Source organism: Diplotaxodon limnothrissa, linkage group LG15 (assembly GCF_057381915.1).
Source record: "Diplotaxodon limnothrissa isolate DT_005_m linkage group LG15, D_limnothrissa_male_GT1.1, whole genome shotgun sequence".
Classification (NCBI taxonomy): Eukaryota; Metazoa; Chordata; class Actinopteri; order Cichliformes; family Cichlidae; genus Diplotaxodon; species Diplotaxodon limnothrissa.
The window spans coordinates 19,216,687-19,242,929 of NC_140610.1; the positions used below are offsets into that span (position 1 = coordinate 19,216,687).

A 26,243-nucleotide genomic window follows, 5' to 3' on the forward strand; every position below is an offset into this window, starting at 1 on the left:
CATCGGAGACAGGCTCCTGCTGAGTAGGATCACGGAATCTGCGAACCGGGTAAGAAGACAGAAAATCCCACAAATGAGAGGACGTCAGGCTGTAGAGCTGTTGACCAATCGGTAGATTTTATCACCTATATCATAATTAGAGGCGTTAAAATCCCTCTTTATGCCATTTACATTGGTAACGGCATGGTTATAACGAACATGAATCAGTCTCTGTAAACGAAAATTAGGCAAATTTGGCAGATTTTCTATATTTTGTTACATTTTTGCAAATCAGTGACGTGTTTCTGCGTCTAAATTAAAATGTGAATGAATTAACTCAACGTTTTTCCTTCCAGTAAATGAATGAAAAAACATTAGTTTCGCTTAAATGCGGTGAAAAAATGGAAAATTGGCGGTGATGTCGTGAAAATGGCATCGTGTGGTTTGGGGCGATGAAATATGGGTGAGATGTGAGTCTGTGTGTGTGTGTGTGTGTGTGTGTGTGTGTGGCGTGCCATCAGTGCTGCAAGGCTGTGTGTTTGTTATGTAAGTCCCTTTTAGGTTATTCTCCCTTTTCCCAAATTTATTGAGTCACGGTAATGATGATGATGATGATGATGATGATGATAATGAAGGGGTCTGTCTGTAGCCGTGGACACTCGCTTGTATGCACGATGTGTGAGCGTGCATGTGCGTGTGCTTGGAGTCCTTGGTGTGTGTGTGTGGCTGGGTACAAAACGCGAACAGGTGATTTAAAATCCAGGTTGTGCACATTATTTGGTTGGAGGGTATTCCTGGGTGCTGCAAATCCTTCAGGTACACCACATTGATCTGAATAAATCAGAGGGCGTCCTGATTAGATGATGTAACTGCTGCCCTACACATGGTCTGTTTCCATTAGGAATGCAATGGTTGTCTTCTAGTGTGTAACGTGTTAATTAGGGTGGTGGTGTAGCCTTGCCTCAGCTAGGTTTCTGAGTTTGCATGTTCTCCCGGTGTATATAACAGCCCTGTTTTCATGTAGTGGTTTACTTTTCTCTTATTGTGTATGCAGGCAGACTTATACAAACGTCACGCCTACAGGGCTGATATGAAGATGCCAACAGTGATTTATGTACCAGATGGTAAACATCCCTTTTAATGCTCTAATTTTGGGTATTCCTAACATGTAAGGGATTTCCTTGGAGGTTGCTGCTTGGTTCTTATAGGCCCTTACAGTCAGAGCTGTTGGTGTAGTCTTTGGGTTTCGGCTGGTCATGCATTTTCTAATTTTTGTATCCTTGATTGAGGCACAAATGTGCAATTCTGTCAGTTTTTACCACCATTTCAATGTGCAGGAGCTCAAAGTTTCCCACGTTAGAGAGGACGATGCTTTAGATGCTTGCAAAGCTGCAAAACTAAACAGCTTCTTCTCTCTGCTTTGTCTGAGTGGCGACACCTATTGTTCAGGATGCTGATCAGTAGAGTGCAGCAAGCACCCCACCCTCTCCTTTGGTGTAACTGGTGATAAGGAGGTGATGATGTCCTTTCGCAGCAACTGAACCTGATCACTTCATTTTCTAGTGGTCAGGTTTCCCGGTTTTCACCCAGGGTTTGACTCCACGTATAGCAACTTGCATATAAGGACAGACATTTCAGGAAGAGGAAGTAAGGAGCAGCTTTATCTAATAATGGCCCTGTTGCACCTCCCACCTGATGAATGATGGTGTTGCCACTGCTAATTATGCACTTTCATAACCTGCTGTTGCTAGTTTGAAAATGTGTTTACTGCCACTTTAATGACAATACCAAAGCTCAGAGATTCACAGTTTATACTGTTGCAACAGTTTTCAAAAGACTAAGCCATTTCTTTTACCTCCAGTTTTGACTTCTTCTCCTGCTATACCAGCTCTGATGTGAGGTATTGTCTGAGTCGCTGCACGATTCAGGAGAATACTGCAGCTAGTACCTGTGCAGAGGTCACTCAGAGATTCTCAGGTTATACAGAGGAAGAAGCTTGAAAAACTGCATAACTAAACACCTTCTGCTCTCTGCTTTGTCTAAGTAGTGACAGCAATATTCAGGATGTTGGTCAGAATTGTGCAAAAAGTACCCGCGACTGGGCAGTGTTGATGTCACTGTGACAACCAATGCAGTGACCAAACTGGTGGCTCTAGCAACAGCTGAATGTCCAAGTAAGTGGCCAACACAAGCAGTCCCATATGTTCTAGTGGATAGGATTCCTGGTTTTCACCCAGGTGGCCTGGATTGACTCCCGGTATAAGAACTTATATTTTATGAACAAACATTTTAATAAGAGGACATAAAGAGCATAGGTTGGTGCATAGGAGTGGAGGAAGGTGCACACAGGTGTACTCCATATTATGCAGAAGGTCTTGATAATCCAAGATCAACTGCAGATGATGTATGGTTTGAGGTGGGACAATGGAAGATGATAAGCTTTTTATTGGGCGGGAACACGATGGAAAGGATTAGAGATGAAGACATCAGAGCGACAGCTCAGGTTAAGTGTTGTGGAGACAAAGTCAGAGAGTGAGGCTGAGATGGTTTGGGCATGTGCAGAGGCAGGGTAGTGGATATACTTGGCAACAGATGCTGAAAAGTGAGTTGCCAGGAAGGTGGAGAGGAAGACCACGGAAAATGTAAACAATTTCACCTTCAAATGAGAAGAGGAAAAACTTGAAGAGTAGGTCAGACCGAAGGTCAAAGGTCAGACAGAAAAAATACTGGCAAAATAAATTTTATGTACAGCTCTTGGCGTTGAGTTTTTTCTAAATGTATAGTGTGATTAGGGGGCGTGTAGAGACAGAGATGCCCCTAATCCTCAGAGTGATGCCCCAGTTACCTTATTGTCTGTTTATCTGTGTGTGATTCAGTAATGCTTATTCATGCATGAACCTGCAGCAGTACACACAATTCTTCTGTGTGTGTGTGTGTGTGTGTGTGTGTGTGTGTGTGTGTGTGTGTGTGTGTGTGTGTAGTATCTATTCCTATCTTCAAGTGGCTGTAAATTTGCTGCATGTTGGTTGGCTTTTTAAATAGCTCTAGTTTTCACACATGCACATATGCAAGGTAATCCAGACATACACACACACACACACACACACAGAGAGAGAGGGAGACAGAGAGAGAGATACTCCTCCCTGTGGCAAATATCAAGCAAGAGTCATCAGCTGTCTGGTCCTTTCTTCTCACTTACAGCGCACACACACACACACACACACACACACACACACACACGCCCACAAACAGACATGTGAGCATGTCAGCAGCTACCATGTGAAATGTAACAATTTATAAACATTTTTAAACAACTTTTTTCATCCTTTCAGCCGTTTAAGCCAAGTTTGAACTTATTTAGGAAAATGCTAAGTTTAAATTTTTTTATTGGTTATTAATTATTTTAAAGCTCTCACCACACCATTTTTATCAGTCGATAAGAAAAAAATTAAAAGAATCCAGACGACATTTTATGGAATTTAAAATCAAGACAAACTCCCTGTTTACATATTTTCCATTAAAAAACAGTACATTTCCGTACAAAAGAAAGTAAATCATCATAGCATCTCTCCTCATTTTCATCCCTCCTGCTCATACAACTGCAGTAGAAACACTGGTTTAGCTTTTGTACATTTTTATCCAATAAATAATTTGCTTTCTAAATGGTGCCTCCAGTATAAGAGTTCAGGTTTTATTCATGCTTTGAGGTAGTTGTGTCTTTGTATTACCATCGCGTCGTGAATCTGTGTGCCACGCACAGTCCCAACTCACTCAGCCTGCTGCTCCTCATTTATTATTAATTAAGTCCCCCATTAAAAAAAGTTTGGATGGAGAGGGGAGGAAACTAGGGTGTGTCTCGCTGTGTTAGACTGTGTGCAGCTGATGTTAGTGTTTATCTGTGTGTGTGTGTGTGTGTGTGTGTGTGTGTGTGTGTGTGTGTGTGTGTGTGTGTGTGTGTGTGCAGAAGCAGCTGGTCCCAGGGTGCGTGAGAAATGCTGCCTGGTGTGTGTGTGTCTGTTATACCTGCTGTGACACAGCAGAAAGTGAACACACACACACACATTGAAGATGTCTAACCTTTGGTAGAACCTCAAAATCCCATCCTTTCGTGAACCTCGGGACCAAAAAATGGTCCCGCCCCAAAAGTGCTCTAAAAATGTTATATATCAATATTTTTTTCTACTTTAAATTAGTCAATCTTTTAAAACTACTTCTGCTTAAAATATCCATGTCAAGTTTTAATTATATTTTCATTGTTTTAACCCTTTAAATCCCAGTTTTATTACATGAGCGCCCTGTTTTTTTAGCCCCAAAAAACAAAAAAACTAAATATTTTCCAAAAAAAACATTTGAAGTAATATTTGTTTGTTATTATAATTAGGCCTTTAGATGGACTAAAGATTGGCACCAACAGTCATTTCGATCGCCTTTTATTTTTTTTCCAGGAGCGCATTTCATAAAATGCACACTATCGACCACGCCCAAAAAGTGCTATAAAAAATTTATATATTAATATTTTATTCCACTTTAAATTAGCCAATCTTTTAGACCTACTTCTCCTTGAAATATTCATGTCAAGTTTTAATTACATTTCGCGGATTTTAACCCTTTATATCCCGGTTTCGTCACATGAGCGCACTGCTTTTTTTGCCCCAAAAACATAAAACATAAAACATAAAATATTTTCCAAAAAAAACATTTGAAGTAATATTTTATTGTTATTATAATTAGGCCTTTAGATGGACAAAAGATTGGCACGAACATTAATTTCGATCCGGTTTTAATTTTTTTTGCAGAAGCCAAAAATGTCCCCAGGCGGCGCTGCTGCTCCTGCTCCCCCGGGGAGGAGTGCCTCTGCCGCGGGTGTGTTTCGCGCAGCGCCGGAGCATATGGTTCGGTTCCCGTGTCTGCAGCACACACTTCCGCTACCACGTGAAAACAAATACGTCATTTCCTGTTGATTAAAAAAAATTAATGCACCCTCAAACGAACCTAAGGTCAGAAAATGGTCCGGAACGAGCAGCGGGCCAAGCTGCTGCTGTACGCGGGAAATTAGTCTGCCTTTTCCGGGTATCTGTCTCGAGCAGGCCGCTGGAGAACATGTGTATGTTCCAGCAGGCGTCACATGTGGAGCAAGGGCGCCACTCGGTGGACAAATAAAAAAATTACAACTCTAAGGCCTGTAGTCCAAAACGAAACCTAAGCTGGAAACCTGACGATCCCTTTGACCGTAATTTTTCTGGCGTGAAAAATAGCGTTTATAATGGGTTTCAATGGGGCACAAATCGGCCACGAGGTTCGATAGTGGATGTATGCCTTTTATTCAGCCATTTAAGCTCATTTAAAAAACTCAGACTGAAATTTTAAAATAAAATGGGAAAAAAATACATGTTTGAAAATTTGGCTATACTCCATTAAACACAGTGGAAATGGCGTGGAATTAAAAAACGGAAAGGCCACGAAATGGTCCCAGGTTCTACAGAGGGCTAAAATAGATGCTTTCTTTCCTTTGAATGCAGTTAGCGAGGAGCATTAGAGACGACCTCAGTTTCTCCTGACGATTAGGGCTGCTCAATTAATCGAATTTTAATCACGATTACGATCTGGGCTTTCAACGATCATTAAAAATGACTGAGCCGATTATTAGCCCCTCCCTCGTTTATCCGCGACACCTTAAAGGCCGGTCCGTGAAAATATTGTCGGGCATAAACCGGTCCGTGAAAATATTGTCGGGCATAAACCGGTCCGTGGTGCAAAAAAGGTTGGAGACCGCTGATTAAGAGGACCCGAGGGAAGCTCGGAAAGCTAAGTAGAAGTTATTTGGAGAGGAGAGTGACTGCCGTTGGTTGAAAAGAGAGGTAAAAAAAACTTCAGTGGTGTTGCACACTATTTTATATTATTTTTTAAAGTCATTGTTAACCCTTTAAAGCCGGTCAGAGCAGCACGCTCCGTTTTGTGTAACTATTTTTAAATCCCTGTAGAACCTGGACCGTGTAAGCTAGCGCAATAATTTGTTTTGCATATGAAACCAGAGGAGTTGTACTTACATCTCATGCCATCAGCTTGTCCTCGGTCACGGTTTCCTTCCACATAAAGCTTTGCAAAAATTGCATAAAAAGCTCTTGCAGGAACAAAAACATAATATTCCAGAAACACGCTTCGCTGATCCGATCAGCTGTTCGTAACACTTCCCACAGTGAAACAGGTGTCAGCGCGAACTATCACATGTCCGCCATTTCCTGGCCGAAACCGGAAGTGACGTCATTTTCGCGGAAATGTAGGTTTTTTTTACTTGTAGGCCTTAAAGGCCTATACTGGTCATGTTTGACTTTTCTGAATAGTTTCTGGGATGCTTAGAACTCGAATTGCACTGCTGGAAATATTTTATTTTGATGCACCTGCTGTTTTCTTTGAAAATTTGCATCATAGGATTGTTTTTTTGTTTTTCCTGCAGTATATAAAAATTGCTGTATCTCCAAAATAAAACTATGAACACACTCAAAATAAATTTCCTGTTGTTGTAAACTATTTTTTGCAACTTTTTTGTATTTAAAGTTTTGAGGGATAAACCTCTTAAATTTCTCCAAGTAGAAATATATGTAAAAAAACCAAAAACGATTTTCAATTTTTTTTTGTAGTTTATTGCACTTTTTTGCAATTAATGTAGTTACTATGGACTTAATGCATACATATTATTAAAATATGGGCTATAACAGTTGTATAGCAACTTGAAATGCTCCCATAAATGGCACTACAACATGTAAAAAAATAATATAAGCTCTGGCGGACTTGGTTCTATAGTAGGTCTTAAAGGGTTAAATAAATATCGTCAAATAATCGTGATCTCAATTTCAGTGAAAATAATCGTGATTATCATTTTTGCCATAATCGAGCAGCCCTACTGACGATTTTGACTTTCTGTGCACACAAGGCCTGAATTTCAGATCTCCCGTACTGATGTAAAAGCACAAGTCTCGTGTTTCTGTGTGAAATGGAAATCAGCTTTTGAGAGCAGATAGTGTTAAAATGGGCCAGTGGCTGCTTCCCGTCATTACCCCTCACATTGCATCATGTCACATCGCAGCTCCTGACTGTGCTTTAAGTCTCATCTCCTCGATCACCTCATGTTGCATCACATCTCTTCAAGCTGCTTCATGTTCTCCATAAAAGTCTGTTTCATACATAGAAAAACATCCTTTGTGGCAGCACATGGAGCAGATAGGACAGGGCTGGGCAATTTATTTTTTACAAATTATGTCCTCTAAGTCTCTGGAAATTTGGACAGTTATTTAAGTATTATCTAAATTAACTTTAATTTTAATGCTCATCAGGACAGAAATGCCATATACTGACCCCCACCAGAAAAAAAAAGGCTTTTTTCTCTACACAGTGTACTTTAAACATCGGCCCAGAATTTCTCAGGTGTTGCATCCTGACTAAACCTGAAACTAAACCTTTCACAAAATCTATCAGTATTATTATTATTACTATTAGTATTATTATTATAAATCAGGCCAAATATTTAAAGAGTAAAAAAGTTGTTATTCCCATATGTAACATAAAAATAACAAAACCATGAAGTAAAATGGACACTCAGGACCAATTAACAAAATTACACATATATAAATATTTTTTTCTTAGTTTTAAGAATTGAATGTTTATATTTCAGCTGAGCTTTTAGCTTTTTAGTCAAAGTAACACTTTTTGCAACCACCGTTTGAACTATATGGCAGGAATATGGCAGAACTGTATTAATATAGTAAAGTAAGCTATTGTCAGTTAGGGTTGCAGCTAAAGTAGGCTCCATCAACTCTGTTACAGGTCAGATAAAGCAGCCAGCCAGTATTTTTTTTTATATATACTCCATTCCTTGAACCTTTGGTGAACTTACTGTTAATTAAAGGCGTTATTTTCATTTTTGGAAGTTTAATTTCCTCTGTCCTCATATTCCTACAAACACACAAAGCCACACAAAGCCTCCAGTGTCCAATGCAGAAGTCAGCGTTCCCAGTCCCACACCCAGTCCGAGTCTGCAGTCTGTGTGGGTTTGGACTGAGCTGACTAGAAAATAGTGACAACAGCAGCACCAAGTTAAGACATATAGACATCACTGTCTTTTTCTCTGTCAGCTTAACTATTTCTTTTCCTCACCAAGTCATTTTCTGAAGTTTGGGGACTGGTGTTTTGATGGTTTGTCCTTTCCAAAACAGATGGGACACATTGTCTAAAATGTAAATTTAAAAAAAAGAACTGAAGCATCTGTGAATCATCTGAACCCGTGTATTTAATTAGAGGCACCACACTGTCAATAATTTCCTTTTTTAAATTCATATGTTCTGACACATATGAAACGAGCATTTTTAGTATTTTAGAAGTAACTCTTTGAACTACTGTATGGGAAACATTTTTTAAAAATTACAAATATTTTTTCTCAGTGAAAAGTAACATAATACTTGGAAATATTATTGAAGATTCAAAGAATTTGTTTGATGACGTAACGCACCTTTAGCACCAGGTAGCTAATCATATTTCGACTAGTCCAACTTCATTAACCTTCTAAATGTGTCGTTTCCTGTCTTTGTTAATGTCCAGAGTTACTGCAGTGGGGTTTACTTTCGTTTTTTAGAAACACTTCAGTCAGGGATAAATGGTGTAGATGTCATCTAGCCTAATGAATTTCTAAATTCAGTTTTTCATTAATTCCTGAATGTTCAGCTTCCTTGTAACACTCTGACAGCCACATTGATCATATTAGTACTTTATTTGAACCAGCGCTGCCTCACTAAAGGATGGCTAATGATGCCAGACTTAACAAGCCAGTGCCAAGCTCCAGTCTATACATATTACACAATAGGACAGCTCTGTAGTAAAAAAGGGGCCAAGAACCATTTAGTAGCTAAAATCTTGAGCGAAAAAACTATGATAAAAGACGAGGCAGACGTAAAGTTTCTGTGTGAAATACTGCAAAGTATGTGTGTATGTGAGTGTTGACTTTATACCAAGTGGAATTCAAATGATAAATCAGTCTTGATGCTTTAGTATGCCTCACTGTGTGTGTGTGTGTGTGTGTGTGTGTGTGTGTGTGTGTGTGTGTGTGTGTGTGTGTGTGTGTGTGTGTGTGTGTGTGTGTGTGTGTGTGTGTATAGACGCCTTTTTTCCGCTGAAGGATCTCCAGTTCCTGTCTCCTGGGAAACCACTCTTTTAATCAGGCTGCCAGGGCTTTAGGGCACTGCTTTCCATACCGCACAGCGCTCCACCATCGTGTTTACCACTTTATCTTTCATCTCAGCACAATAAGCTACTTCTACTCTTCTTCTCTTTCTTTGGCCATTGTTGTAAATCTCTAGTTTCTTTTTTTTGTTTTGGACTCCATCTTCTCTGTACTCAACTGGACTATGATCTGATCCCAGATGATTTCTGCTCAGCGCTCCTACAGTAAAGCCAGACAGTATGAATGAATATTTTTCATAGAAACAACAATATATTTCAGAAACTTTCCTTAAATCTATGTTTAAAGCTTCTTGTTACCCCCAGGCTTCATTATTAGCAAGCTGGCAAAACCAAAGCATTTCTCTTTCCCATTGGTCCAAATTTCTCCTCATCCAGTGGGGGTACAAATTTCTCTCCTCATTATTCTGTTCACTGTTCTCTTCCTTCCCCTCTCTCCTTCCTCTCTCTATTCTCCTCCATCTCTTTGAGTTGATTCTGTGTGACTGGGGCTCTATTGTGTCTGGCCATCAAACACATTGCATACAGCCACCCATGCAGAATACACACATATACACAAAGACATGCTTATTGGAGAACCTCTCAGTTTGTTGATCCTATTAGGTTTACTCAATCTACTTTTTATTTCAATGATCATCTAAAAGAAGAACATAGTGGACCACAGATTGCAAAAGCTAATAGTTAACCACACTGTTTTGATGTGCAGTGTAATTTTAAATATGTAGTGAGTGTTGCAAAGGGGAAAAATATATTTAAAACAAAATAAACAAATAAGTTGTGATTTGTAGAAAGCGGATATAAAACCAAGTCAAGTTTAAAAGCCAAAGAATAAAACATGGTTTTAAAAATGTTGGTGGTGATAAAGCCAGCTGTTTCAATTTTTTAGGCTCAAAGAAACAATCTCCCCTATGCTTTAAATATGTTTAATTTAATTCAGAAAAGGTCAAATTTGGTGTAGTTTGGAGGAGAGGCAATTTTAATGATTAGAATTATTGAGTGGTGTAATATATTATTATATATCTTCATTTTCCATATAAAAAAAGAGTTCATCTGAGAAATCTTCATCAATATTGGGCATCAAGTGTTGCTTTAGGGCTTCTGCGGCAGTAAAAGACAAGCAATCAAAATGACTGGCAGGTGGTGTAGAACAGCGGTCCCCAACCGCCGGGCCTCGGACCGGTACCGGTTTGTGAGTCGTTTGTTACCAGGCCGCGAGGGTTGAGGCTCAGGTGTGAAATTTATGGTTTTCAGGGTTTTTATTGGTTTTTATCTTTTTTTTTTTTTAAATAGTTTTTATCATAACCCGGTTTCCCTTTTCCCGTGTGTTATGAATATATCTTCTGTTTTTTGGTACCAGTACTGGTTTTATTTTGTTGTATTTATCCGCAACACCTTAAAGGCCGGTCCGTGAAAATATTGTTGGGCATAAACCGGTCCGTGGCGCAAAAAGGTTTGGGGACCGCAGGTGCAGCACATGTAATATTCAGTATAACCTGCTGATATGTTTTGAAGCTTCAACAGTTTTTAAACCCAGGGGTACACATGGTCATATGAGCATTAAGATTTGTTTGTAGTCCATCTTCAGCACATCATAGTTTCACCACAACTGCGCTTCCACTTGGCTCAGTAATTTGAGCCAAGTGGAAGTTCGATCCTCTGAGCGCTGTGTTTGTCTTTTCCTCCTTAATATCTTTCCCATCCTCCCTGTGACGTTTTCCATTGAGATCAAGGAAAAGTGGTTTGGAAAAGGTATAGGAGGTAATTTTGGGTCTGTTCAGCCATAGCCTTGGTTTGTTAGCCATGGCTCATTGCAGAAAATTACAATGTGGTGATTACAAGTGGAAAGTTACATTAAAGCCAAAGCCATTAATTTTAAAGAACATGCATTATATATTTTTCTATGGTGATAAAGAACTCCACACTGCTTTCCATTTCCCTCACTTAACTAATATAAAATAAATCAATCAAAGGATAAGTAAATAAAAAGACACTTTAAAACCTCACAGAGGATCAACTTTACTGCTGTAACTGGAAAAGACTTGGAAAGGAAACACCAGGATCCTACCATGAATAGGATTCGATGAAAAACACAAACTGGGTGTACTGGGTCTGCGTAATGTAACACAACCTAGAAATTATCATAGCCACAAGTAATCATTATGCACACAAGGACCACCGGGCATTCATTTTGTAAACTGCTCATACAGCACAAATGCCTGAAATTAGGTGAGTTACATGTCTGCTAACCACAAGGCTGGATCATTAAAATTCACTTTGCTGTAAAGGGAATATTTGAAGAACGAAGCGCAGGAACGTACTGTAACCCTTGTAAAATTACCGATTAATATACTCATTTCCTTTTATATTGCAACATCAGAAAATAGTGAAAAATGTGTTTAAGTTTTCCTGAAATACTAGTACCTTTATTTTATTAACTACTGTACTATGAAGGTCTCATACTATGAATAAATTGTTATAAATCATAATAAATTGTAATAGTAACAGACCTGTTGTTCTCTACCGGTTGTTAGTTGTTAGTTCCTGATCCTTGAAGAAACATCTGCTTTCCATCTGTCCTTGCAAAGTGCTGATAATCTGTTATTCCTGCAGATACTGTAATAGATTTATAAATTATAGATCCACTCCTAAATATTTTATAGACTGAGCTGACACACTTTAAAGACGGGAGGAAATGCTTCCCAGAAACTGTAACGTGTAACTCAGCACAAAATACAGAACACAAACTTTCACTTGTTGACTTTGGTTTTACGAGTAGCGGTTGGTTGCAGGACTCCACACTGGATTCCTGAAGTTGAATAGACCAGTACAATGCCAGGGTTTAAGTATTGCTGTGTAAAGCAAATTAAACACTGGATAAAAGCAGTAGTTCCAGCTGAGAGCTGCAAGATTTCAGTTAGTTTTGTTCAAATCAAGCAACTTTTTCTATTTAGAACAATTAATTTCGCACTGCAGAATTTAATTTAAACTGTTACCACCCAAAGGTAGCACTCGACTGGTGGGTGTGTTAAGATATTTTAGATCTGAGCTTCTGTTTCACTTCTGATATTTATTTTTAGTCCTACTCATATTTCCTTGAGTATTTAGTAGTTTAGTTAAATACAAAACAAACATTACTCACTGCACCACCTTATGGTAAGGACTGGTATTGCGCAACGTTGTTAACATGCTAAATATCGTGTACTTGAATTTACTTGAATACCCTTTTATCTTGTAGGACTATGGCTGCTAACATGGGGTCCATGCGTATCCTCATCAAGGGGGGAAAGGTGGTCAATGATGACTTCACCCAGGAAGCAGATGTCTACATCGAGAACGGCATCATACAGCAGGTAAATCACTGTTATGTACACATGTTAAATGTGCACGTGTGCAAATGTATTTTTACTTGCAAGCACATTTTTCCACGTGTCATACAGTAAAAACTTTTCATCGCTTTCACACTTTCGCTGTCCAGTATATCTCCAGCTGTTAGCATGACTCATTTCACAGTAATAGCATGAAGAGAACCACTCGGTCAACTCTGTGGCTCCAAACCATGGTACTATAATTATCTCACACAGTGTTGTCATGGAGATAAGCATCGGTTTATGTGGCGAGGACGCCTTTGAATCAGCTGTACTGAAACGTTCCAGTGTTGCTGCAGCTGTTGAGCATTTACACACTCTCTGTCAGTGCTTACTTCCATCACCACTGACAACAACAGCTATTTTTTTGCAGTATTTAAAGTGTCGAAGCTGAGCGAGTCATACTGTAACCAACACGTTCTCAGTCCCAAAGCGTAACACTTTACGCTAACAGTTCTAATATTAAAAATGGGCAAAGTTCTCAATAGTGAGGTCAGCGTGTGTAAGCATGCAGCCTGATCTAAGCTGTCATACAAAAGGGGAACATCTCAGGCTGTGAGACCTTTTTGTGAGTTTGTGCCAATCAGAAGAAAACCACCTAGAAGTTGAGTTAAACTGCAAATATGCACAGCTCCTCTGGTAAGAAGAAAAGATTACCAAGTGTACTAATGTTCATGTCAGCCTGTTTAATTGTCAGCATTATCACAAAAACAGTTACCAAAGTAATTAATAGTCATTCTCTATGGACTGTGAAAGTATGTATTTCAGTGTGGATGAAAATGTCAGATTGGCTAACAAGCAATAGATGACACATTCATGCTTAGAGCTATAAAATCAATGTCAATTTTATTTATATATCACATTTCACACAGTTATAAATGACCTCAATTCAGCAGGCAGCTTGTTCCAAAGAACAGGACCACAGTAATTGAAAACACCCTCAGCAGCACATCTAATTCTGCACCTGATTACCTAAAAAATTAAAATCTGAAATTAGTTTGGTTTAATATACCAAACAAAATCCCTAAGATAAAGAACCTTGAATAACCTTAAATTGAATATATTAAACGATAATTAATTGATTGTATTAAAAGTAAATGTTTGTTTCCTTACATCTTGGCCTGATATAGGCCCAGAGTTTGGTGGTAACGCAGGTTGCAATTAAAAAATATGTATCCCCCTACCGGGGGCATGGAAAATAGCTACTTGAGGTTGCTAGGTGAAACTAATTGTAAAGAGATAAAGAGTGATGTAAAGAAAACCTCCTTGTGATTGCTTTCCTCACTAGTAGATTGCCACAGCTGCAGTCTGCATGGAAGACTTTCTCTGCAAACACTCGTCATTTATGGCCCTTTTATGGTCGCCGTTCTCACACGAACTGTACTGTACAGCAAAAGTGAAGTCGCATTCCCTGGCACAAGCTGTGTGATTTCTTTGCTTCCTGGTTTTCACTTCTTCTCGTCCTGTCCAGCGCTGATGTCGTCCCGTCTGAGTGACTCTTTGTGTGCGAAGTGACTAATATGGCAAGCATAAATGGGTCCTTACGCTCCTTAGCAAGAAAAACAAAACAAAAATATTCTTCTGAAAATGGTTAGGCACAAGACGATCCTGAAAGTCAGTGAAAATGCAGATAATGTCCAAAGAAACACTTAGAAAGGTTGGCTGTGGCTCAGGAGGTCGAGCAGGTCATTGGCTAATCGGAAGGTTGGTGTTTTGATCATTGGCTGCTCCGGTCTGCATGCTAAAGCAAGCAAGAAACTAAACCCCGAGTTGCTTCTGATGTGTTCATCGGAGTGTATGATCAAAGGCTTTTAGACATAGAGTAATAGTAGCTCAAAAGCACTATAAAAGAACCAGTGCTTCAGAAAACCTACTTAAAAAAGTCTGGCCTTTTTGGAAGCAAAATAAAAAGAAATTTGCACAGTGATTTACCTCTTGGTGACCAGTTTCAGCTAGAAACTATTATTGTGTAGCTGGGACTTTAATAAAATAAAGTGATAATAATGTGAAAATAAAGTACTGTAATTCGTGTGTTTGTGTTTTCTGTGGCAGGTTGGAAAGGAGCTGATGATACCAGGTGGAGCTAAGGTGATAGATGCCTCTGGAAAGCTGGTGTTACCGGGCGGAATTGACACCAGTGTGCATCTGCAGGAGACCTTCATGAACGCCACCATCCAGGACGACTTCTACAGTGGGACCAAGGTACACACGCTGTAAACACACTGCTCAAACACACTCACACACAGGGCTTTGCTGTGAGCAGGCTCGTCAGCATGCCTGTGATTAAACACATTTCAAGTCTGCAGACAGCTGTCATGCTTTCTCTGTGACTCTGACGTGTCTGCAGTGAAATACTGAGCCCTGCTTTTAGCTTCATCAGGACTAATGACCACATGTTTTCTCACATTGGTCTTTCAGGAAGCAAACACCTGTCAGCAGTTTCTGGTTGAAAGCAGAGACTTATCTTTTTTAGACACACATTCACACAGCTGTTTAGTTTTCATCTGTTCTGGGTGTATTTGTTAATTTCCTGTGAATGTCCTGCATGTTTTCCACTGAGAGCCCGAGCAGCGAGGATGATTTCATAATTAAGAGGTTAAGAGGTGTTATTGTTGCCTGCAGTGGTATGCATGTGTTGGAGGATGTTCTCAGCTTGTCTGTTTAGATGCTGCCTGGCATGCCTGACAGTTTTAGTCAAGGGCGTCAGCTGTGGACGCCAACAGTACAGTATCAGCAAAAGATAGTCATGTGACAAAAAGTCAAAGTATATGTGTGTGTTGTTGTAGGTGATTGCTTCATCAGACACATCTAATAATATATTACATGATAAATGTAACGTGGAGTCCCCAGAAGATGATGAGTAAGTTTATTTTTTGTTATTTGGCTCTGCTAGTGTACATTTGCATGATTCACAGTTCAAAATGATCGTATGTACAAATGGATAAATACAAATGTGTCTTTCACTGGGCCTTTGTTGAACCCTTCTGCCTGAAACAATCCCCTTTGCCCTGCTTCTGATTGGCTCTCCCTTAAACAAAAGCTTGGAACAGTAGGCCAGAACTGTGGCTGAGACCATATTAAGGATACATTTACATCATACAGAGCGAAGAGTAGAAAAAACTGTCTGAAACAGAGAATTTAAATCTGAAATCTGAACTTACGGCTCACTGGGATTATTTAGGACTGCGCCAGGTGTCACTGACAGTGGGCTGATCTATTTGAATAAATCTGTGTTGTTCTGTGCTCACGTGTTCATACGCCAGCAGCAGTGACCCAGCTGATAGCAGCAGAGCTAACGTAGCACCGAGGAAGTTGCAAAGGGTCAGCAGTTTGGAGGTTTTTCACGCCTCTGGGGCCAACCGCTTTTCTTTGTGTTAGTGCAATCATTTTTGACAAAACTAAAAACTGTGGTCTAGTGACGGGAAAGGTCACGCTCTATCTTTGTCTTTTTGTTTCTCACTCGTGCTTTATGCATCAGTTATTAACATTATTGCTGCACAACTGTGAGTCTCACATGTGAAGAGATGAACTTCTAGTGATATTTAGTTTAGGTTCAAGTCACCCTACTTCAGGTACTTCTGTTTATTCCTCAATTTATTTTTTTATGTAACATGAGAATCGACACCTTCACTAACTTAAAATATAATCTAACAAATAAATACATCCAAAAATATCAGTTTAGTTATTTGCTATTATTGCTGTTAATGTATTATTACCACTTCTATGACTTTAGGAACAATAAGGACACAATAAGCTAAATGAGCTAAAGGAGCAGGTATTTTAACTAGTTTTCTTCATGTTGCTTTGAAATTTCCCCTGTTAGGCGTAGCAAAGGTACAGGAAAAGTGGTGACGTTAACCTGCAGGTGACCCACAATGACAGCTTTTCTTTTCCTTTTTTACTGCCATTAGATAAAAGACAAACTTCAGAAAAGTGTCTGTCCCACAGTGTCGATTAGAATCAATCAAAATGCGGGGCACCGTGTCAGTATTTGGGGACGAGGCCTAAAAATGTTTTATATTAATGCTATTCCCTCCACGCTGCCCGCCCAGCTGGTCTTTCTGCTCAGTGTAGCTGCTGACGAGCAAGTGATTGTCTGGGGGAGATCGTCAGCAGCACTTTTAGTATCTTTTCTCCTCGCAGCCTTGCCGGCATGTTTGGAAATTATGGTGCACATCATAAAATAGCGGCAGTGACTTTGCTGTGCTGTAAGAGGAGAGAAATGAGGCTGAAGACTGGTGACAAACTGGTGCCAGTTCTCCCCCAGCCCCCACCGCTGCCCTCGCTGCCATGACAACTAACCCGCACTCTTAGCATGGAAATTTCTGTGCACACATGACCGTGGTAGTATTGTGTGGTTCCTATGGTGACTGTGTTACCGCAGCAACTGCTCGTGTAATTGTGATGAACCCCTAAACTATTTCCCCCCTCTGCATCCCTCTCTCCCTCTGTTTTGTAACTGTCTGCTCCCTCTTCTGCTTTACTTCCTTCCTCCTCTGGTGCCTCCTCCTGTTCCTCTGCTTCACCCCGATTTATATAACACGCTGTAATGGTGGAAGGTCAAGAGGAAGAACGTGCTGCCCGGATAGAAATGATCTGGAACTGATGTTTTAGCTTCTTTGACATCATGCTGAAGTCTTTTCAGCCATTCTTAGCTGCTTATCCAGGTGAAGGTCACCAGACATGTAGCCAGTCCATCATCAGAACCTTCTTTCTGTGTCTGCCATGGACTGTATATAAAAGATCTGTAAGGTCTGTAAAGGGAAGCCAATGATGACCAGCAGGGGGCGATGCTGACCACTGCCCCACATATGTAGATGCAATATTAAAAACCGTGAACTCTTTAAAGTTAAAATAAAAAGGTTTCGGCCTCAGGGGCATCACACTGCCTGACAGGTGACGGATTTGAACAGTTAAAAAAGACTTCCAGACGATATAAACTACAATCGAAAAGCACAGCTGTGTCTCTGTTATTAAATACTAACAGAATAAAGTGTGTGATCTGCTCTCACTGTTATCCACAGTCAGTCTTTACAGTGTAACACTGATCAATCACATCCAGCTAAGCAGATCTGCTTTTTTTTTTACATAAAGCCTGAAATGTTGCCTGAGCTGTATCTGTCACAGCAGGCCTGGCTGAGATAATTTAAACGTCTCAGCAGGCTGAACTGTAGCAATGAAGAGAAGGAGGAGGGTAGTGGAAGAAGGTGAGGTGCTCGGCTGTAATAAGAAGTACGAGTGGAGCTGATAGAGGCTGATCAGAGGGCTGGAGCAGTAATCTGTCTCACACTGATAGCCTCTCCCAGAGTCTGACACACTCTCACCCCCTCACAGTCGCTTTCATATGTAAAGGAAGCTTCAGGCACTCATGTGACAGGATTTCTGTGTGCTCGTTGGTTCTTCTTGGAGGAAAAGTTAACTCTTTCTTTTGTACATTAAAATCTTCACAACTAATGCTATTTTTAAATGATTGTGTTCGGTGTGGTTTCAGAATGAATCAACTGTTAATAAAAACATTTGAACTGTTATTATTAGATGTAACTTTCTCTTGGTGATCTGTTAAAATAATCCAGCTTTGCAGTTTAAAATCCCAAAAGTATTGTTATTGATCTTTATTAGTCTATAGATGTTCTTCTACTGGGTTTCAACTTCTTTTACTCCTTCCTTCATGCCTGCCGCCCTCTCGCCATCTCTTTTACTTTCTATGCAGGGGATTATCTTCACAGTAGGGATTAGGGGTCTTTAATGGAGCAGGAGATTCATATTACGCACCGCTTGTGGTTTATGTGTCAGTATGTTGGGTTGACAAAAAGAGCTTTTAGGTCAAATCCACTAAGATTAAACGATGTTGGTTGGCTGAACACACTGTCTTTCTCCATCACTGTTTATGTTTTGGTATGTTTAAATTAAAGAGTTGAAAAACGATCCACATGCTTATATCACTGCTCTTAATCAGATGTTAAATAATCAGTGCGCACTGTGTGTTGATTTGACCTGATATTCTGGTATCTTTAGGAATTTATAATCTACAAATCTTCTACTTAAGTTATGTGGACACATTCACAAAGCCTGTGTAATGATGTCACTGGAGGGACGACTCATTTTGTTGTGAAATATCTGAAAGCTTGCAAAAGGATGCACAACTATCCTGGGCTTAAACATGCACCTGGCTGGTATTGTTGCTGTTGCCAGCAGATATGCTCTGTGCTGTCTGCAGTGAGCGAGTGATGCTGTGCTTCTTGAGTCTCCACAGCAGGTTTGTAAATTAGAACAAGCTAAAATTGGATGTTGTTTCGAGTGTTTGTAGTTGCAAATGTTGCTTGAAAACAGCGTGAAAAACATCTCAGCTCTCAGACAGCTCCTTTATTCCAGTTTGACAGAAAAGTCTCAAACTGCCCCTGAATCAGTTCACACTGATTATAGCAATGTTAGCTCATACTGTCGTGTGCGTAACATGGATCGGTAAAGATGCAGTGATCAGGGATTTCTTTTTCCCTTTACCTCCTGTTTGCTCGCTTGTTTTCTCCGCTCTGCCCTCTGGGATTTTTTAAAGAAGGGGGCCAGCAGTAAATCTTAATTGAGGCCAAGCAGACAGACAGCCTAAATCCCACAATCCCCAGCTGTGCATCTGTGCCCCCCGCTTTCTCTCTCACACGCACACATGCACACAGTTACATGTAGTGACAGTGATCAATGACATACACTCTTCATGCACACATATGCTGAGACCTTCGATGCTGACATTGCACATCACTCGGACTGGTTTCTATGGTAATGAGAAATCTGATAGCTTACTGGCCGACTGAGCTTACGCTCACAAGCAGGTGACCCCGCCCCCCGTCTGTGAGACACGTCTGGAGCCCGAGGCAACGGCTCCACACTGTCACAGAAACGTTCTCATGTAGTCACATTTTATTGAGGTTAGGCTGCAAAAATGATGGCGGTTTAACGTCACTTTGATTGTCGATGATGACTAAAGAGCAGATTACAGCTGTTTCACACCCCACCTCTTCATTTCCTCTTTTATATGCGATTACAGACGTTCTCCCATCATGCCTCGGTGTGATATTCCTGTTAGAGGATATTGGATGGGTGAATGTTTGCGCAATTTTGGATGGAGAGAGGAGGACAGGAGGAGGAAGAGGGTGGGGACGTGCGACAGGCATGGCTGAGCAGTATCTGTTGTCATGGTTACACAAAAGTGCATTCACCATTGTAGCGAGGAAGACGAGTCACTGCACACAGCTTCCTTCACTTCTTCTAGTCTATCGTTGTTTCCTCATCCTCTCTTTCCCCCTCTGTAACTTTGCTTCCTCTCGCCCACTCCTCTCCTTCATTAGTAATTTCATCTCTCATCTTCTCCAGTTCTCTGTTTCCTGTGGAGTAGAAGTGAGGGAGCCACATTTAGCAGCAGGAGCCATATTCAGAAAGCTTACGTTTGTAGTTTTTGAGGTTGTGAAGTATTAAGACGTTCACACGTATAGCTACACTAATGTGAAGCCTTTTGTCAAAACTTAATGAAACCAATGTTGTCACACTCTTGGAAGGAAAAAAGCCTTATCTCTCTTTCTGTGTCAGGCTGAGATATTTCTATAGAGAGGACAAACCAGTGATTACAGCACTAAATAAGGGCATTTAGACTGAGAACAACACTGAAAGGAAAATGAAGCAGTGGCTACAAGAGAGTCAGTGCAATCAATAAAGAGCAGAGCATATGATGAACAGTTGATAAGGAAGGACTATTGTCACCAGACAAACAGAGTCTGTGCTGGACATTGGTGTTATTGTCCTCTTTCTAATCAGTCTTTCTTTTCTCTTATTCTGCCCCTCTCTCTGTCACCCCTGGTCACCCTCTTACCTCACCCAGGCGGCTCTGATGGGTGGTACCACCATGGTGATGGCTCTGGTTCTGCCTGAACAACACTGCTCCCTGCTGGACGCCTACGAGAAGTGCAGGGCTCTGGCCGATGCCAAGGCGTGCTGCGACTATGCTCTGCACGTCGGGCTGACCTGGTGGGGACCAAAGGTAAATTTAAAAAACGTACCACCAAAGTGCTTGGAATTACGTTGGTAGCATATATCATTATTTATTTTTGTGCTCTTCTGGCGTTTATCATCGTTGAATGAATAATAACGCAGCCAGCCGTTTGTGGGTGAAATGTGTAATGACCTAGATTAAACCCGCACAAGAACTGGGTTAACACACGTGCTCAGTGGGCACATTAGGCAGATTATATGAGTCAAGGTGCCTCATTCAGCCTTTGGCTTTAATGTCTGTCCTACATCATCTGCTGACTTTGTGCATGTGCCCAATCTCATTGCATATTGTTAAACGTTTCATGCCAGAATGAGGTTTAATACAACACCTGTCCAGCAGAAAGCTTTGACTGGTAGTCATTCTTGTTTAAAAAATGTCAACACAATGTTTCTTAACACATTTCAGGGTGTGTGTGGTAAAGAGAGAGGACACAAAGGCAGAAAAACAAGGGCGAGCCAGTATCTGGCTAAAAATACCCACGAAACAATAACCCAACAGAGCTTGGGCAGAGAAAGTGAGCCTGGGCAGACCTTCCAACAAAGACAAACTTAAAGACATAAGACAGGGGACTAATTACACAAAAACAAAGCTGAACACCAGTGAAAACAAGCAGGGCGGGGCAGATAATAATAAAGGAGGGTAAAAGAAAAGAAAATCAAACTAACACAACACAAGAGAGAAAACTGACTATCAAAGTAAAACAAGGACATGAAGTCTTAATTTATACTTTTATTTATACTTATTTATATTTTGAATCTATGTCGAGTCTGCATGGTAGTCTATGTCTATCCTAGTGTCCAACACCATCATCACCCAAAGAATAGTTGGCAGAAGGTTTCTCTCTTTGAATTGATTTGGACAATGATGACAGAGGTAGCTGAAAATATGTAGGAGAAATTGAGCTAGTCACTAAAACGCTGCATCAGCACGATGTGGTTGCAGTTCTAGTGGAAGTGATGTTACAGCATAGCTTTTTCAGAGGGCTTTACCATACAGTGGATGATCTACAGCATAAATTAACCCAAATGTATAAATCCTGATTAACACTAAACAAGGTGTCAGAGAAAAGGAAACAAAGACACAGAGGCCGGGTCCACAGACAAGGAAACACTGCAGAGAGAAACAATAACAGGAGAGAATAATAATAATAATGATAAAAAATACTCAAACTGTCATGAGCTGTAAAAGTAGATTAATCATTATGGAAGGAAGTAGTTTTGCTCCTTTCATCAATACTCCATCATGACTATGACGTGACCTTTATGGCCCATTCACCGCAGCACAGTTCAGCATTTTAAACACTGAACTGTCTAGTTTCCTTTTACTGCTGTTTGAATGAATGAAATGGATTCTTCTCAGCGGGGATGTTATAGTCACCAGTGTAAAGGCAGTGTGATCTCATTGTGGCAGGTTTCCAAGCTCATTTCATGCCCCACAAAACAAACACACACACACACACACAGTTTCTCTTTCACTCCATGCCCACAGTCCCAATGCCCGATGCACTAACTGCCTTTACATATATAAGCTGAAGCTTTGCAAGCACTGAACTGTAATCCAGAAACATGACTGCTGACCCTGAGACCTCTGAATCGTCCTTAGGTGCGTAATGAGATGGAGACCCTGGTGAGGGAACATGGAGTGAACTCCTTCCAGGTGTTCATGGCCTACAAAGACATGATGATGCTGCGGGATTCAGAGCTCTACCAGACTCTGCAGACCTGTAAGGACATCGGTGCCATTGCCCGAGTCCACGCTGAAAACGGAGAGCTGGTGGCCGAGGTGCAAAGACAAATTTTCTTTTCCTTTGACGTCGAAGTGAAATCACAAACCCGTTTTAAAATGAATGTGTTTGTGTTGTTAGGGTGCCAAAGAGGCTCTGGATTTGGGCATCAGTGGGCCGGAGGGAATAGAGATCAGTCGACCAGAGGAGGTAAATATGCAGTGGACAGAGGGGTGGGGGGTTTCAGGAGGTAGCGGTCGTATCCTAATCTAAAGGTCAGAGGATCAATCTGCTCCTGCAGTCTACATTGGCACTGAACACTTGGACTTACGCCCAACACATCCATTAGAGTGTGAGCGGGCGTGATATTAGACTAATGTGGGACTATGTGAATGTGGCTTGTAGTAAAAACTCTTTCTAGTCTGATGTGTGAAAAAGCACTGATCTAAAACATAACAGTGGAAAATAAAACTTTTTTCCTTGATGTTCCCTTAAAATGCTGATAAAACCTAATTTTGAATATTCAGTAGAAATATTTAGGGATCTTTCCTATAGATGTAAAACAAACAAGTAATCATTGTGGCCTTGAACTTTTTTTTGTAAGATATTTGCAATAAATATTAAAATGTTTACTTATTAAAGTTGTTATTTTGTGATTTTACTCTGTCTTCTTGTCTGCAGCTGGAGTCTGAGGCCACTCACAGAGCCATCACCATCGCCAACAGGGTAAAAACATTTTAATATCCAGTCTGTGTGCAGTTATTGATAAGTAATTAAAGGACTGATTAAAATCTTTTGTGTGACCACAGGCTCGCTGCCCAATCTACCTGGTAAATGTGTCCAGTATGTCTGCTGGTGATATGATCGCTGCTGCTAAGATGCAGGGTGAGCTTACTGCCCGATGAAGACAAACTAACAGTCACCGTGACGATGGAGAGGATGAAAGCTGACTTTTCTTCACTTTTTATAATTTCAGGTAAGGTGGTCCACGGGGAGACTACAGTTGCTCACGCAGTGTTGAATGGGATGCAGTATTACCACCAGGATTGGGCTCATGCCGCCGCCCATGTCATCGTCCCTCCGCTCCGCCTCGACCCAAACACACCCAGCTACCTCATGGGCCTGCTGGGCAAGTATGTGTGCTGCACTCACATCAGCATGCTGTACTGCTTCGAGTAAACTGATCGCAACAGCAGCTCAGTGACCGGCAAAGGTGCCGTGGATAAAAACGCTCCTCTAAACTAAACGTGGATATCCTGTTTCCTGTTTCAGTGACAATCTGAGCGTGGTGGCATCAGAGCACCGTCCGTTCAGCACCAAGCAGAGAGCTTTGGGCAAAGAGGACTTCACCAAGATCCCTCATGGAGTGCCTGGAGTCCAGGACAGGATGAGCGTCATTTGGGAGAGAGGAGTGGTACGTACACACGTCAAACGCACACATAAAAACCTGAGATCAGCCATGAACCACACAATTTATCATCCACAACCAGTGGATGTGGAAGTTCTGTTTTGACACCATGTTGGTAAGTCTTAGTTTTCTGCAGTTAAACAGAAATAAAACTTACTCATTAAGTTTTGTTTCTGTTTATAAAACAGTTTGAAGCTTATCATAATATGACAAGCACTGGCGATATCTTCTACCATTAGCATCCACATGAGGCTCAAAGCTTGTATCAGTTACTGTGCCAAGATATTTCCTCTACTCCACAAACTCAACAGTCTGAGAGATTGCTCAGTTTTATTTCCAGCTATTTGCAATAAAAATTAAGTATTTCTCCAGTGAATAACCTCATACTACGCCATCTTGAACTGCAGCTGGTGATGGATGTCCATGTTCTGCTCTGAAGCCTCTATGAGAAAGACCACTTTACCAGCACATGAAATAGATCTTCTGCTCTAGCTAGAGTGGCCATGCAGCTCTCAGCTGATCTCCAGAGCACCATCCAAGACCTGGAGTTGGAGTTTGTCCAATACTGGGATGAGATTCTCTCTGGGGAAGCAGCTGAATGACATCATGGTCTACCACAGTAGCGACAGAAATAAAGATGTTTTGTATGATCGGATGGGCTTTCTGTATTTTTAAGGTTACAGGGAAAATGGATGAGAATCGTTTTGTGGCGGTGACGAGCTCCAACGCTGCAAAGATCTACAACCTGTACCCGCGCAAAGGCCGCATCATCCCCGGGGCTGACGCTGACGTGGTGGTCTGGGATCCAGATGCAACAAGGTACACAGCTGTAAATAAACAGAAATCACCTTTATTACTGGACTCAGCCCGAAGCATAGGGACACACATCCATCACTTTCTGTGTGTGTGTGTGTGCAGGACAATCTCTGTGAGCACTCAGGTGCAGGGCGGAGACTTCAACCTGTACGAAGGGATGCGTTGCCACGGCGTCCCTCTGGTCACCATCAGCCGGGGGCGTTTGGTGTGTGAGAACGGCGTGTTCATGTGCGCCGAGGGGTCCGGAAAGTTCTACCCGCAGCGCACTTTCCCCGACTACCTCTACAAGAAGATGGTGCAGAGGGAAAAGGTGCGTTCACTGTCATCACGTTATTAACACTGATTCCAAACCTGCCTCTTTGTGTTGTGAGTGTTTCCACTGATAATTAAAACTCCAGGGCAGGACAGCAAGATCCAGGCTGAGCTCTGCTGTGTCAGCTGACAGCAAACCTGCCACAAACACTCCCATCATGATGTGACTGACTCCACCGATCTGACAGCCCATATAAAGGATTTAATGCTCCCTGTGGAAGCCAGCAGTGTGTTTTCCTGCTGCTGCCCCTGTCTGTGAAAGCCCCCCATCCCAGCCTCTCTACTCTGTTTGCTTTTAGACCTTTTTATCTCAATTTATTTAAAAAACTCGTCACAAAAGTACAGAAACTGTTTTTATAAGAACTTATATTTACAGTTCAGTTCAGTTTCAGGTAGTTTACAGAGTGAGTATGTTCATTTATAGTTTCAGAACACATGTTTTAGTACAAATAAAAGTACTTGTGCCTTTTAGTTTTTGTTTTTATTTCATTTTAATGATTTTTGTGAGTGCACAAGATCTTTTTATTTTTTCTAGTCTAGCTTTTATTTTAATTCCATTTTTTTCACACCTTGTTTTAATTTTGTGCTTCTTCAGTGGAATTTAACTTGGTTACTTACATGTAACAAATATTAATCAGTATCAATCTTACAGCAGCAGCTCAACTGGCTGTTATTATTAGGTTTAAAATGGCTAAACATCCTAATCTTACCTCTCACCTCATCGTGTTTCAGACTCAGGCTTACAAAGGGGTGGACAGGGATCCGTACTCTGGTGATGTGGCCAAGGTTGCGAACACCATGAAGAAGGAACTCGGTTTGGGCCCCATAGATGGAGAGACGCCCAACAAAGCCTGCGGTCGAGTGCACTCCGGAATCCGAGACCTTCACGAGTCCTCTTTCAGCCTCTCAGGTGAGCTCTAATAAAATCGTCCTTGATTATGGTGACGTTACACCGAAGTCCTCGATCAAATTTAATAGTCCGTACGTGTTTTTCCTTTCAGGGTCTCAGGTCGACGACCACATCCCGAAGAGGTCCTCGGCTCGGATCCTGGCCCCTCCCGGCGGCCGCTCCAGTGGTATCTGGTAACCGCTGGTGTTGGAGCTTCATCCGTCCGAGCCGCCGTTTTTTTGTACATTTCTGAACAACCAGAAAAACTGCACTGATTTTCAATCACAGGATAAAAAGTAAAGATGGCAAAAAAAATTCAAGCACGCGTCTGTGATTGGTGACGAAACGCCGATGATCAGAGATTCTAATCTGTGTCTTAATTGGAGCGACTGCTCTGATCGAAGGGCTGTCTCTGGATTTAAATTGTTCTGCCAAAATCGAGCTGATCATACTAACTCTGATAAAGTCCGCTCATTATCACCCTG

General features: G+C 41.1%; 1 protein-coding gene across 1 annotated transcript; it reads left to right on the forward strand.

Moving 5' to 3' along the window:
* The first annotated feature begins 10 nt into the window (after positions 1 to 10).
* On the forward strand, positions 11 to 25,956 carry LOC146617402 (dihydropyrimidinase-related protein 5-like). The gene is made up of 14 exons (XM_085372345.1): positions 11 to 49; positions 12,443 to 12,557; positions 14,625 to 14,774; positions 20,440 to 20,598; positions 22,213 to 22,392; positions 22,475 to 22,543; positions 23,015 to 23,059; positions 23,143 to 23,218; positions 23,310 to 23,466; positions 23,606 to 23,747; positions 24,418 to 24,560; positions 24,660 to 24,867; positions 25,602 to 25,779; positions 25,871 to 25,956. Exons 2-14 carry the CDS (start codon positions 12,447 to 12,449, stop codon positions 25,954 to 25,956), a joined length of 1,704 nt encoding a protein of 567 aa, XP_085228471.1. The 5' UTR covers positions 11 to 49; positions 12,443 to 12,446.
* Positions 25,957 to 26,243: the final 287 nt, after the last annotated feature.